The 15,358-nt window shown below is 44.2% G+C and overlaps 1 protein-coding gene across 1 annotated transcript in view; it reads right to left on the bottom strand.

Moving 5' to 3' along the window:
* Positions 1-12,810, bottom strand: part of Alkbh3 (alkB homolog 3, alpha-ketoglutarate dependent dioxygenase) — a 32,402-nt gene extending 19,592 nt beyond the window's left edge. The window contains exons 1-7 of the mRNA XM_057781858.1: positions 12,533-12,810; positions 10,371-10,496; positions 9,979-10,076; positions 8,208-8,242; positions 5,793-5,840; positions 4,778-4,881; positions 3,169-3,257 (exon numbers count right to left, since the gene is read on the bottom strand). Of these exons, the coding sequence (XP_057637841.1) occupies positions 3,169-3,257; positions 4,778-4,881; positions 5,793-5,840; positions 8,208-8,242; positions 9,979-10,076; positions 10,371-10,425 (429 nt within the window). The 5' untranslated portion in view covers positions 10,426-10,496; positions 12,533-12,810. The remainder of the gene's footprint in view (positions 1-3,168; positions 3,258-4,777; positions 4,882-5,792; positions 5,841-8,207; positions 8,243-9,978; positions 10,077-10,370; positions 10,497-12,532) is intronic.
* Between the last annotated feature and the right edge of the window lie 2,548 nt (positions 12,811-15,358).

The following is a 15,358-nucleotide window of genomic DNA, read 5'->3' as shown; positions in this document are numbered from 1 at the left end:
CACCAAGCTTGGGGGGGGGGGGGGAGGTCAGTGCCTTTGTCCACTGAGCCATGTTATGGGTGCTAAACTGAGCATTTTGAAAACCCTAAGTAGGAATGTGCTGTAGTGGGGGCACAGCGGCCACTGGCATTCATCCATTTGCATTTCTGTAGCATCAGAGCAGACGCTACAGCTACCAACACACACTCTTGGCACTGCTGGAAAACAGTGCGGTACCTGTGAAAGCTTCCTGGACCCACGGAATGTGCTTCAGGAAGCTTCCGGAAGAGCCTGCAGTGACAGGATGGGCGCTCAGAGGACAGTGCAGTCCTGAGTCTGTCCCATCCCCATCACAGAAGCACCGGCGCAGCACAGCAGTGTGAAGCCAGCGTGAAAGCCGGGCCTCTCTGTGCTTATCACATCACATTTAGAGGATTTAGAGAAGAAACAGAACTCAGGTCAACAAGGCAAAACAAGGTTATTAAGTTGGCCCTTGTTCAAGAGAGCAAATTCTGAAGTGAAATTTCAGCTACGGCACAGGCAAGCTGTGCTTCCTGCCCAGCTCCCAGCTAGAATCTACCTTCACAGAGAAAGAGAAAAAGCAGATGCCTGAATTACACATCTAACAAGAAAACAAGAATGGAAAGAAGACGGCTCTAGAATGTGACTGTGAATCTCATTAGCACTTGCCTGACTTGCTTGGGACTCGACACTGTGACAACATCAAGTTTGCATTATGTTTCTAAGTGGTATATGTTTTTTTCTTGGCTATTTTTGGTAGTGAAGTATAGAGAAAGGGAGACATGGGATGGGTAATGGAGGACTAATTTAGACTCTTTAACCAACTCTCTAAATAGAGATCCTTTAGAACTGAATGTCTAAATTAAAATTAAGCATCATCTTGCTGCTCAGTAAAGGCACTCTATCCTCAGGAGACATCTGAAGGAAAGTGGAGAAGGCAGCAGTTTCTAGAGCGGCTCAGTGACACAAAGGTGGGCCCGGGTCTCCAGAAAGGTCATGTTGGTGGGACTTGCAGCTGATTAAGTTTTAATCTACTTTATACATCAGGCCCAATATCATTCGGTTTGTACAAAGATAAACAAGTTTCAAGACCTATAGCTAAAGCTGGGCATTGTGGTCACGCCTCTAACACCACTATGGAGGTAAGAATATCAGGATTTTGAGTTCGAACATCTTTAGCTAGAGAAATTTGAAGTCAGCCTATCTATCTAATGAGGCCTTGTCTCAAAATGAATGTATATATACTAAATACATTAGCAATAAACATACAAAATTCCATGATAGGATTATAATTTGAGACTCTTTTGTGTGCATGTGTTTGCACATGTATATGCTTAGAGACCAGAAGATAACGTCTAGTAGCATCCCGCAGGTACAGTCCGGCTCTTTCTTATTTTGTCTGATGCAGGATCTTTCACTTGCCTGGAATTCACCAAGTAGGCTAGACTAAGTGGTCAGCGAACTTCTCAGCACTGGGATCTCAAACAGGGATTACTGTGCTCTTCCACCTGAGACTGGAAAGTGGGTCTCGACTCGGGTCCTCAGGCCTGTGCAGCAAGCACTTACTGGCTGAGCAATCTTCCTAGCTCTGTTACGGCAATCTTAATGTTCAACAAGAGGCTTGCTTGAATAAATTAATGTAGTCAAAGACTATGAAATATTATATAGGCATTAAATCCATATAGAATATTTAAGACTTGTTAATGAAATATAGTTGAGAGAAACATAGATAATTTTTCATTTTTATTCATTTAAGGGGCTTTGGTTTGGTTTGGTTGGTTTATGTTTTGTGGTGCTAGGAATAAACCCAGGGTCTTGTGCTGTTCAACCAAGCCACACCCAAGCCACTTTTGTTTCTCCAGAGAAGGGTTTATTTCAAACCCAGAAGCCCTCTTACATCTTCCTAAGTGCTGAGACTACAATTTCAATAAGGGTCAAAAAAGATTGTCAGTGAAAAAAATTCTTTTGAAAAATTGTTTTAAAAAATGACTCTAAAGTGAAAGACAATATTCAGGAAGGACCGTGTGGCTTCTGTGTACTCTAAAAATGGTGGTTATTAAGCCCAGGAACTGCCCCCAACAGACGCACGAAGAGAAAGCCGACTGAAAGACAAACCGGAACAAATGAAGAAGGACTTCCCCACAGCCTGTTTAGCTCCCAGCTTTGCCACTGTGGTCATGGACAAGCAGGTAATCGGCTGTGACCAAGTGGGGGCAGCTTCTGTTGCCCAGGTCTCCAAGTCTACTCAGAGAGAAGGAGCTTCACACCTTCTGTAGTCACAGCCTGCAGCAGGCTCTAGGGAAAAGCCCCCACGGCAGCAGCCACCTCCCCTGTGCACATGTTGTACTGGGGACGTCAGCACACAGGGCCTTTGTGCTTACATGTTGCTAGGGCTCTAAAACACGCCACACTTCTGTGTGTCCAAATGAATAAGCAAAACTCCACTTCTTCAAAGTCTCTTTCAGCAAAGCAGAACGTTTTTGCCGAAGGCAAGAGTCCAAGAACTGAACTGGGAGTGCTTTCTTGGGCCTCGACTCTAGGCTTTGACAAGCTTATTTATAGACCAAAATATCTTTGTCTACTGACATGGATTTTTTTTTTATGCGATAGGGCTTTAGTGTGTTGTTAAGGCTGGCCTTGAACTTATGATCACCCTGCCTTAGCTTCCTGAGTTGTAGGACTGCAGGCATGTTAGTACCATGACTGCCTAGCTATCATGGAAAGCTTCAAAAACAAAAGAAGCAGTAGAAACAAGGCCAAGTGGCAGTAAGCTGGAAGTCTGGAAACTGTACCCACAGAATATAAATATAAATTTAACAAACCCCAGATTTTTTTCATAAGTAACAATAGAGCTGAGAAATGGAAAGGTGCCCGACCCTCACTGGCCAGCTGCAGGGATGTGCTGAACAGCACAACATGGCAGTGTTCACACAGGAGGGGTCGGGAGAGGCAGCTCATTCCCCTGCACTCAGCCCCAATGCACAGTTCCAGTGTCTCCCGTCCTCTGAGCTCATTCACAATCAGGAGAGCACAGAGGACGAGAAGCGGGCGGTTTCTGAGCCCAAAGGACTTTCTGAAGCAGGAACTGTCATATGCCTCTCTGAGCGATGACTCCAGTACTCAACACTTAGACCAGAAAACCACACCAGTGACATCATTTCAACATACGTGAGGATTTGGCTCCATAGTGATTCTTGAGTAAGTGTAAGGAAGCTCTCCATACCATGCTGTAAGTCTTGGTTGCGGATAAGTTATATCTAAGAAAGAAAATACAGGGCTCTTGAGACGGATGCCGCGGTAAGGTGTGCCCACACTGGAGAAGTGTGAGGAACACAAGGAAGAGGAAGGCTGACCCAGTCCCTTCCTCAGGATATGGGAGGTGGCTAGCGGATACTGGAAGGGCTATACAGGAAAGACATGCTGGCAGGGACAGCCTGGGCAAAGGCTCTGGGGAGGGAAAGTGTATGATCTGTTTGTTTCAGTCATAGAAAAAAAATCTCAAAAAGCAGAATATGGAGCCTGAGCCATGTGAAATGGATTTGTAGTAATAATCCGTTTGAAAAGCAAGAGAACCTAGTCATCTCTATACGTCACAGCAACACTGTGCGTGTCCTTCTGATCTAAAACAGTGGAAGCAGCTGTAACACACGCCTGCTCTTGTCACACGTGGATGCTATCTAAACTGTTTTAGAGAAGTCAGGGGCTGCCATCTCTCCCCAACAGACATCAGTCACAACAAGATTAACACGGGACTGAGGACATGCAGCTCAGTAGTAGAACTTTCTAAACCTCTAAGACTTTTGAACCCAGAATTGCTGAAAAAAGGAGTCGGGGGAGCCAATGTTCATTAAAAGACACACACACACACACACCAGTAGGCATTCTGTTAAGCAAGTATCATGCATCATTTTAATTTATTTAATTAACATGAATATTATAATTTATGTACTATTAGATAAATTTTAAAGATAAGAAAACCTAGAATTACAGAGCCTCTGAACTATAATTTGCTCAAAATTAACAATTACTTGGAACGCTAAAGCAAGCACCCAAAGCCACACTGTGAAAACTCCTAGAGTAGGGAAGGCTTCCTTAAAAAGGCTCCTATTCTGACATCCGTGTTAAAAAAAAAAAAAAAAAAGCCAGTTCACATGTACTTTGTCTCTTCACAAGCAATTCAAACTGGCTCCAAGTCCTAGGGAAGGAGCTTATGTCAGAGCACAGACGCCTCCTAGTGGCCATGTGAGGTAGCACAGGTATTGCAGGAGCAGGGAGAACAACAGTAAGGGGCAAATCAGAATAAGGTAATCAATGGGGCTGCATCTTCACAAGCTCAGGAGAGGGGACATTGAAACTGAAGGAGACTGGCTGAATCCAGTGAAAGGAAAGAAAACACAAAGTCAGTAAGTAGGACTTCAGTAAAATGTGTACCAAATGGATTAGCAAAAAAAAAGCTCTGGAAACTTCTATAAAGAAGGAACAAGCACCATCAGAATAGAGAAGCAGTTAAAGCGAAAGGGAGGGCATGTCAGCCACGGGCCAGTTAGCCAGGCTTTCTTGGCTCTCTGAGCTCTTGCCTCTCTCTTGTCCACACTCCCTGACCTCTGGGTCTCTGCTGGGCATGGCTTCTGCCCGGCACACTAATTCCTGTCTGTCCCTTAGAAAGTCTTGGCTTTTATCCTGTTTGAGACCAGCTATGTTAAGCCGATGCAGGGAACTGCAAACATTTGAACAGGGACTGTGCAGCAGCTCAACTGTGGCCCAGAGGCCTGCTTACCCTCTTTGATGCCCATCCTCTGTTTCCAGGGGACATCCTGACAAAGGCGCTCCAGTATCCAGTCAGCTTCCTTCAAGTCCACGAAGCCAGGATATAAACACACCCTTAAAGCAGAAAGAGTGGTCATCAGCAGAACTACACAGAAAAGGCGGACTGAATCCTGGCAGAGGATTCAGTTGACTAGACCTTCACTTTAAAGGGCAGACGGAGCTATTTTCCTTCCACATGATCTTCACATAAAATAACACACTCCATTTATGGCACCACTGAAGACACAAGGCCGTAAGAGGGACACAGGAGGCTTTCTAGAGTTCTGCTCCAAACAGTGTTCAAGATTCTTTACTGCCCCGGAGAGAGGAGGCAGAGAGTACTAGCATGGCTCTGTTTGGAAACCTTGGGCAGGCACTTAATGTCCCTCAGTTTCCAAAAGTGTAACCTGAAGATGACATCCATTCCATAAGGTCAAGAGGTCAAAAGATATTTTTATATATAAATATCCAGAAGAGGATCCTGTTAAGCAACTTTCATGTGTCATTTCTGATGTAATTGTTTATCTCATTGGTTTATGGTGATAGTTAATATATTGTGCATTAAAATATTTTTAAATAGTGACTACATGTTATATATATATAAAACTTTATCTTCTTATATATTTAATATATATTTAACTTAATATATATTTAACTTTACCTTCAATTCACCTTAATGTGGCAATGTAACACTATATAATGAATATATATGTAGTTCATGAAGTGCAGCAATAAATAATGAAGCACTCACGAAAGACCGGAGCCAGCTCTGGCAGGAAAAGGAATGTCTCTCTGGGCTTGGCTTCCTCATGAGACTGTGGTCACAAGATTTGTTCTACCAGTCAGAAGCTGTGAAAATGTTCTGATGCTAGAGTTTGTAAAAAGGAGGTATTACCCAAGTCTTGTTCCTAAATAAGGAGAGGACAATTTCAAGAGCCTCTAACTCAGTGACAGCTGCAGTCACGCACCAATGAGGAGTCACCTACCTCGACACACCTGTGGGTGACAGGCTGATTTCATGCACTCCCTCCCTGCTAAAGAAGCAGAGGAAAAGCACGTGTTAGTGTGAGGCAATGGAATCCACCCTGTTTGTGCCCTCCCACGGCCCTGACTCATTAGGATTGGTTACCTTTAGAGAACACTAGGAGGGGGGGCATAATCTCCACCCTCCTCCTCAACTGCTAGACAAGGGGCAAAATGGTGGCGCATCATTAATGGTACTAGGAACAGAACCCCGATGGGACCAGGCCATGGGGACAAAAGCAGGAGATAATAACCTCTGACTCCACCCCTCTAGGTTTCACGCATGATTTAGACTGATAGGATCCAAGAACCTACCACCAATGGAGAGTTTAGAATGAGGACTGCAGCTTAGGGGGCGAGTGCACACACCTCAACACCTAGAGCATCTGTTACTTTCAAAGACAAATGTCTAGTGAGTTGTTCCTCTGGGTAGAACTCCTTCAGCGTCCCCATCACTGCATTCATGGTCCTTGAGACCTAGACCTCTCTTCTGACGACTCCCACAGAGCCACCATCCTCAGCAGCAACCACTTGCATTCCTTTACTACAGCACTCCAGGAGTTTCCAACCCACGTTTCTGTGCGCAGGAATACTTCCCTACCAGCCAGCAGCCCCGATCCAACTCACCTCCCAGTCTGGCCCAAGGAAAATTTCTCACTTCCCCTACAAAAATCTCACTGCACCTCACCTCTAAAACTTCCCTGACCATTAATTTGTGCCAGTAACATGACCCATCTCACCCTGTGCCAGTATTAGATCTTATGTACAAAATTACAACTTGTTTAAATGTCTATTCTATTTGTTAGATGTGGGTCCCTTAAGGGGCAAAGAGTGGCTTATTCTCACACCTTACACACAGTGGATGGGTGATAAAAGCTTGCTGAATGCTGGGCAGAGGTGGCACATGCCTTTAAGTACTTGGGATGCAGAGGCAGACAGATACATCTCTGTAAGTTCAAGCCCAGCCTGGTCAACAGCAAATTCCAGGACAGGATCCAAAGTTACAGAAAAACCCTGTCTCGAAAAATAAAAACCAAACCAACCAAACAAACAAAGCTTGCTGAATTTAATCCAGTGTGGAAAGGTGTCAAACACAGACATACAGGTGCAAGTTTCATGGCAGAAAAGCAACAGAGCACACAGATCATTTACTACTTTAAAGGTTTTCCTATCACCTCTCTCAGGGGCCAGTGGTTCATGACCTCTGCACTAGGTTCCTAGGCAGCTGAATGAGCACAGCTAGCATTTATTTCCCAAGGATCACATTCTACTACAGAAGTTGTCTAAATAGATTCCGAGGATATAAACACTGTGCTTTAATGAGAGACACAGAACTGTATCTAGAAATTCTCTCACTCCAAACATGGAGCACATTTCTGGGAACTGGCAAACAAAGCCTAGGCGAGTTAACTTTGGACACAGCAAGGCTGAGCCCCAAACACCTAGCGAGAGATGCCGTGACGTTTCTCTCGACAACTGCATCCCCCCCTTTTAAGCCCAACTGTAATGGTTTCGTGGCTTTGTTCTCTCTACCAACAATGGAGGCGATACTGCATAGGTACTGTTCAAAGACTAGTAGACCTAAGCCGGATTTAAGTGACTTTACTAGTCTTTAACATACAAAGAAGAAAACGAAAGTCTAGAGAGATGAAAAGAACTCAGGACTAGTTATATAGCTAACTAGTTGCAAAGATGTGACTAGATAATTACTGAAATTATGTTGATATTTGTGTGAGTTTCAAATTCTTGTAAAACCAGTCTACAAGTATCTTTATAGCATAATCGACTGATCAGGGGCAAGAACATCTATCTGATGCTAATTGCTAACATAAAAGTATAGCTCATACTGATAGTTTATTTACATCAGATGGAAAGGGAGAGGCAGGAGAAAAGAAGCCAATATATCTCACACCTGCTCTGGAAAACATTCCAGACACAAATGAATACAAGAGGAACATTTAACATTGCTTAAATTGCTCAGCACCAACCCCATGGTTTTAATACATGGGATGCAGGGTCATCTAGTTCACAGCAGTTTTCATAAGGACTGCTAGTAAAAGGGCACTCGAGGCTTCCCAACAAGCTGCAGTGACTCAGGACAATGCCTTTTCTGTATCCAGTCTACCCTTCCAGAAACCAATGAAACGAGGCCAGGAAATCAACCCCAGAGTTAGAATTGAATTTGCAGAGATCTTGCTGTGTTTTCTATACCATCGGTAAACCCAGGATGTCTCCTCAAAAGATCAAGTTCAACAACTGAAGTAGACTATTCCTTCCAGCTAAAAGTTTAGAGCTATTGAGCCATGCTCTTTTTAAAGGGAAAGTCATCGAGGGAAAGACCCTGGCCATGCGCTTCACTGTGGGCAATGCTTACTTACTCAATCACTCTTGGCTCTGGGACTGTACGCACAACCTGCAAGGAAACAGGCAGATCTGAACTCTGGGATGGTTCCCAAGGGTCAAGAATAGCACATCCCTCTCATTTCTAGCCAAAACAAGGCATGTTTACACCTATCCTTTTTCCATCCCACCACCACTACCCCAACAAAGCATTGTTCCTGCAGTTCCTAGAACTATGTCACACTGGCCAGCTGACCGAAAATGTGATACAATTAGAACTAGTCAACTTTCCCATTAGCCAGACACTTTGCAGAAACCTTTTATTAATAAAAAAGACTTTTTTTTTTTGGTTTTTTCGAGACAGGGTTTCTCTGTGGTTTTGGAGCCTGTCCTGGAACTAGAGACCAAGCTGGCCTCGAACTCAAGACTTATTTTTAGAAGTAGAAGATACATTCTAAGAGGAGTTTTGATAATTATTTATATCAGCAGTTCTCAACCTGTGAGCCATGACCTCTTTGGGAGCTGAACAACCCTTCACAGGGGTCGCCTAAGATCATCGGAAAACACAGACATTTACATTACAATTCCTAACAGCAGCACAATTATGAAGTAGCAATGAAATAACTGTATGGTTGAGGTCACCACAACATGATGATTGTATTAAAGGGCTGCAGCATTAGGAAGGTTGAGAACCGCCAATCTATATGATTGTTACTATACCAAGATGCCTAGCTTTTAAACTGTATTTTTTCATTTTATTATTCTTTTAAGAGAAGGGGCCAAGGAGACGGCTACAAGCATGAGAGACTAAATTCAAATTCTCCACACCATGTAAATGCTGAGTGGGTGCAGAGGCTTATCTGCAATGCAAAGCTAGGGAGGTGGAGACAAGGAACTCCCAGGGCAGACCGGCTCGTTAGACTAGCTGCATTTAGAACATTCTGTATTCACCTGAGAGACCCTGACTGGATATAATGTAGGGAGCAATTGAGGACAATACCTGATGTCAACCTCTGGCCTTTGCACACACATCTATAGGCACATACACATGTGTACCCATACATATAAACATGCATTTGCATAACACACACATGAAAATAAAAAAAAGAACTGGGAGTTACTTCAAGAGAGAGCACTTGGCAACGGTCTGAGCACTGGCTGAGAGGTTGGGAGCGCCACCCCCGGAGCGGGAGGTCGCCGGTTCGAATCCCCGCTGTGTGTGTGTGTCTGTCTGTGCTTGTGACGTGTGCGCATGCGTCATAATAAATCGGGGGGGGGGGGATAAAATAGAGAGCACTTGCCTAGCATTCGTAAGACTCTGGGCTTGATCCCCAGCCCTGCAACGCCTTTGTGCCCCAAAACTGAGTCATCTATGTTTTTTACATTTATTTCCTATGGGGGTGGGGGCTAAAAAAATCAGGCATTTTGCTATAATCACTGAAATTTCAGAAGGATTTTCTGTAACAGTTCTGAAGAGAACATCATTATAGAACTGCTAGATCTTAGCTAGCTCATGCAAGCTCTTGTCACAGTATGGCATGAAGCTGGTAGTCATGGTACAGCTTCTCTGTCCCCCCTCCCCCCAAAAAAGGCAGAGGGTTTGGAGGGAAACATGGCCATACAATGAGGGCAGAATACAAAGAATCTTCAGGCAGATAAGAAAACCAAAATAGTTCACATTTCATTATTAGACTCCTTTTGTTTTGCTACTCTTAAGTACACCCATTCAGCCACCGCTGGAGCACACGCTCCAGAAACCCAGCTTTTGTAAGCACATCTGTTACCACTGACGGAGAAACAGCAGTTTACCAGCTGAGGCTCTTTGAACACAAATTCTCTGTCAGGCAGCTGCTTCCTCCGCCAGGCCTGCCCTGGTGTCTGGGGAAGATGGCTCCTACCAGTAGTAGCTGAAACAAGAGAGAAGAGCCTCAAACAAGAGCCGATAAACCTCTCTGAAGATGACTTATGACCCCAAAATGTAATTGGCAAGGCAACAACGAGCCTTCACCCACGCTGAGGGTACTGACTAAACAGGAGGAGCCCAGTTTATGCCCTTAGCTCACCATCGACCAGCTCGGACAAATGCTGGCCATTTCTAAAGAAAACTGTGAACAACTCAAGTGGGAGTTCATCATAGAGCAAAAAATAAAAACAGGACGATGGCAGCTGTCCACACCCACACAGACCCTGCAGGTTCTTGCCTGGCGGAGTAGCCCAGGCTCCCTGTACTCGGGCTCGCCGTCTTTTGTCGTCCATATTGAACACAAGGCTTTCTGTTCTGAGATTTCAGAAGATTTCATTCCTGAGTCAAACCATGGGATGGTTACCTGTGTTCAAAAAGAAACAAGTGCTTTGTTAAAGACTGTGAGAGCCTGGCCTCCTAACGGGTAATTATAGCCCTTTTGGTCAGAAGAGACAGCACAACAGCAGATAGAGCTTCTACACAAAGTCAACTGTCTTTACGACGTCCCTGTCAGAAGCTGATTCACTTGGACTGCTGGCTATCACAGCACTTTTTCAGCAGGCAGTCAGTCTATCACACATAGACTGTGCTATTCATATTAGTCTCAAGAGCAGAACACGCCCCACAGTCCTTAACACGAATATTGAAAAACAGGCCAAGCCAGGTGTGGTGGTGCATGCTTTTAGTCCCAACACTCGGGAGGCAGAGGCAGGAGATCTATGTGAGTTCGAGGCCAGCCTGCTCTACAGAGTTCCAGGACAGCCAGGGCTACCCAGAGAAACCCTGCTTCAAAATCCGGGGGAAAAAAAAAAGAAAGTCAAGACCCAGTTCCCTCCTGCATCACTGCTTACACTGGCTGTATGAGCGTCCCCAGAAGTTTTAAAAGTAGACATGACAGAGGAACCGGAAGGACTTTGGCCAAGTGTAAGAGAAGCACAAACAGACAAATCCTACATGACCTCACACATAAAGACTGAAGAAAGCTGAGGCCCTAAGAGTGGAATGCGATTCCTTGTGACTAGGGAAGGGGGCTAGATGGGGAAAAGGACACTGTGGATCCAAAGTACAAAGATTCATTTGGACAAGGTGATTTTTACTGATCTACTGCACGAACAATAACCATAAACACCAAATCCTGGGTATTTCATAGTTACAAAGAGTAGACTTTCAATATTTCCGTCACAAAAAGACATGTGAAGTAATAAATGTATTCATTTTGTGCTCTTTCTATATCACAAGCATGTATCAAAACATCACAGTATCCCATAAATACATACAAGAATTTGTCCGGGGCTGGAGAGATGGCTCAGAGGTTAAGAGCATTGCCTGCTCTTCCAAAGGTCCTGAGTTCAATTCCCAGCAACCACATGGTGGCTCACGACCATCCGTAATGGCCTTCAGGCATATACACAGACAGAATATTGTATACATAATAAATAAATAAATATTTTTTTAAAAAAGAATTTGTCCACTAAAATTAAGTTTCAATTAAAATCTAAAATATTCATATCCCACTTGCAAAACTATGATTTAGGAAAGATTTCATTTCTATGCTTATAACAAGCAGAGAAAGGTAAGATGCTAATATATATGGGGAGCAGGGGTTTAGTGACTTACAAAGTCACTCAGAGAAATCAATACCGACTTTTATCAAGGCTCAGCCTTAAGCTAATCAAATCCCCTACATTTTCGCCCACTAATCATACCCTGTGGCAAATACAGAATACAGGAGGGTCGGGACACATGTTCTGAATTTATGAGCCACTTCTTTATGGGTCTAGGAAAGCTTCAAGTTCCCAAAGAGAACACAGTTATATTAACGCTCAGCCTACAGATCCCCAAGCCCCATCTCCTAGACCTTCTGATCCACAAGAGTAGATCTGGGTTCGGGACTCCATGCTTATAAATCTCATTAGGTGATAAGAAGTAGCACACACCTATAATCTCAGCATTCAGGAAGCCTGAGTTAAATATTGAGAGCCTGTCTCATCAACAACAACCTATATCAGGTAGAGACACGAAGAGCCTGTCAGCTGCCCCAAGGCGTTAATGAAACGATCAAATCCAACTCTCCAGCTGAGCGAGATGTGCGAAGGAAGCCCTCATCTCCGAGGTCTTAAAGTCAGAAGACGAGGGTTAGCGGGGGGTCCCCGAAGGCCCCTGACCAGCGCACCTTGCTGCTCATTCACACAGGAGCGATGTCATTCGTCTAGGGCAACTGCTGAAAATCAAAATTCTCAGAGCCGTCTGAGACTTACTCAGTTTGTGGAGTCCCTGCCACCCTGGCACCCAAAGCTTGATAACCGTAAGAAGAACAAGGGCTCTGGTGGTAGCGGGAACTTGCTTTGAATGCTGATCTGTCCCTGTCCCACCTGCAAACACCGCGCCAACTGACATTACCGTCTGAGCCCCAGCCTCTCCTTCACAAGCAAGAGCAGCCAGCACCGCCCTCGGGGTTGGGGGTAAAGTACAGCGGGGAACAGCCTGCTGATGTGACCGGGGGAGCTGGGCTCCTTTCCCTAATTCAGACCGACTCCCTTCCAGCCGGTGGCCTAGGAGCAGTCCTCACACGCGCCGCAAGCCAGGGCTGGGCGCGCGGGACCAAGCCGGCTGAGCTTGCGGAAACTTCCCTGAGCTCTGAAATAGCTCAGCTTTCCCGACGCTGGGGAACCTTCAGAGTGAGGCACCAGCTCCCGTAACGCCCAACCACAGGCCGCGCTGTCACCTACTTCCTCTTACGTTAAACATTGCCGCCGCTTCCGGTGTGTACCCCGGAGTCCGGGTCACCCCATATCCCTGGTGCCTAGAGGACCGGGTCGAGGTGCTGAAGGGAACCGGATTAGAATTGTGGACAGGCGCGGGGGGTTAAGACGGAGGAGAAGGTAGGAATGAAGATGAGTCTCCAAGGCCTAGATCCCCACGATGGAAACTCCCGAAAGTAGTGCTGGCATCTTTGGTTTGTTGTGGAAAGAGCAACCATAGTATCCCGGAACTTGGTGGACGGACCCGGGAGTTGGAAGGACTCGGATCATAGTGTGTTCAGCCATAGAATTCCCTTGTTTTCCTGAAAACCATGAGGAGGAGCTAGGATGTTCCCACTGTAGCTGCTCAGCTTTCGTTCACAGCATTTGAGGCGGGGCATGGGACCCTGTCTTATTTGTCTGAGCTCACGTGTTAAGTAAATTTTACTTGAGTCCTCAGTCTGCCTAAATTTCATTCTAGTGCTACCATTTAGGGCAAGTGCTCCACTTTCTTTTTAAATGATCATAGCTGCTGTTAGTGGGATTAAATGAGATCAAAATGTCTAGAACACTATATAAGCTTAATTATTCAAGATGGCTCAAAGTGTCTCCTCATCCATCCGACCTCGAGAAGCATCTTTAAAGTTAAGCCCATGTATCTTACAACGTGACAATACTAATTGTAGCACTGAATTAAATATTTTCTGAAAGCTATTCTCTAAAATTTAGCCAAACATGATCATTGCCACAATCTTTCAAGTAAGTCCATACCTTAAGAGAAGCAATAATGACCTTTTAAGGAAAACCCTCGTCTGACTAAGAGAATAGAATCTCTGTCCAGGGGGGGGACCTAGCATTGCTCTTGGTCTCTGTCAATTACCTGGCCAAAGGACTGCCCCTAGGAAGGAAAGCTTACTGTGAGCAACACCAAAGAAATAAGCGACTAATTAGTCCTTTAGTGAGATACTGTGTTTTACCTCTCTGAATTCCCACCCTCCACCACAGTCTCTTACAGAACATGGGCATAAACAAACATATCTTTCTTTTTTCTTGCTCTCTCTGCTCTAAGCATGCTTCCTGTCACATTTCAGGCTTCCCCCAAAATTATGTGCTTCTTGAATGCTTCTCTTCTGCCATGGTCTCCCCTCCCCCTTCTCCATTATCTTCCTCTGAGCCGCTGCTGAGATTTACAACTCACTTGCCCTCAGGCGTTTTTCTTTTAAACTAATAAAATTGTCCTTGAACTTCTTTTTGAGTCCATTCTTAAATTCTTTCCCCAATGAGACTAAAAACACCAGGAGGCAACCGCAATTCCCCGGTATTGATACTAAATAGTGCTTGGCTGCAGCAAGCTCAATGTTCCTGAAACAATGTACTGATATTGCTGCCACTTTCAAGTACAATTTTCAGTGCATCTATTTTTTTTGTTATACTTTGTGACATTGAGAGAAAAATGATTTATCCTAGAACTGAAAAGAGAGGCAGCTGGATTGTAATTTTTATTGTTTTTTTTTCTCCATCACCTAGTAATCATTCGATGCCTGCTTCTGGCTCAGGAACACTTGATACATCTCCTAAAGGGTGTTATTTCTTTCTTTTTGATGATTATAGTTTTTGAACTGCAATAGAGATTCCTGGAATGAAATGTTCCTGAAAGTACTGATTAGCACCTAGTCAGCCTCTAAGGGAATGTTTCAAAATTCAGCCCAAGACCTGTTGGCATCTGAAATCACAGTACTTTCTTTTGTTTCTTTTATAATATTTCTATTATTTAAAAGAATTTTTAAAATTAAAATTTAAATATATTTTGTGATAGTCTTCCCATCTCCAAAGCCTTTCCAAATTATTTCCTCATCTCTACCCACCCAGCTTTAAGTTCTTTCTCAAAAAACAAAAACTCAATACAAACAAAATCCCCCAAAATAAAAATAAACCAACACCAACAAAACAAAACAAAAAACCCACCCAACTGTAGCCAAATAAAAGCAAACAAAACCTGTAGGGCCCATTATATATTGGTCAACTATCACTGAACATGAGGCCTGCCCTAGAGTGTTTGATATACCCATTGTCACTTTATTGGAGAAAATAGACTTTCTTTCTCCCAGCAAGTATAAATGACAGCTCAGTTGTTAACCTTTATCCTAGTGGCTATGTTTCATCCATCCTTCCAACCATTCATTCATTCTTTTGTGTGTGTGTGTGGGGGGGTGTTTCGTGAAATGAAATATAATAAAACAAAAACTTTCACATGGAAGTTGGACAAGACAAACCAGCAGAAGGAAAAGGACCTAAAAAAAAAAAAAACCACGAGAACCAGAGACCCACTCAGGAATCCCCTAACACTAACTGGAAGCCATAATATACACACGGAGGAACTGGTGCTGACCTGGACAGTTCCTGTCTGTGCCGCTCCAGTCTCTGTGAGTTCATACGATCTTTGATCACGTCGGTTTAGAAGACCTTGTTTTCTTGGTGTCCTCCA

Source organism: Chionomys nivalis, chromosome 9 (genome assembly GCF_950005125.1).
Source record: "Chionomys nivalis chromosome 9, mChiNiv1.1, whole genome shotgun sequence".
NCBI lineage: Eukaryota > Metazoa > Chordata > Mammalia > Rodentia > Cricetidae > Chionomys > Chionomys nivalis.
The sequence above is the reverse complement of the archived record's forward strand: the minus strand, read 5'-3'. Positions and strand labels throughout refer to the sequence as shown.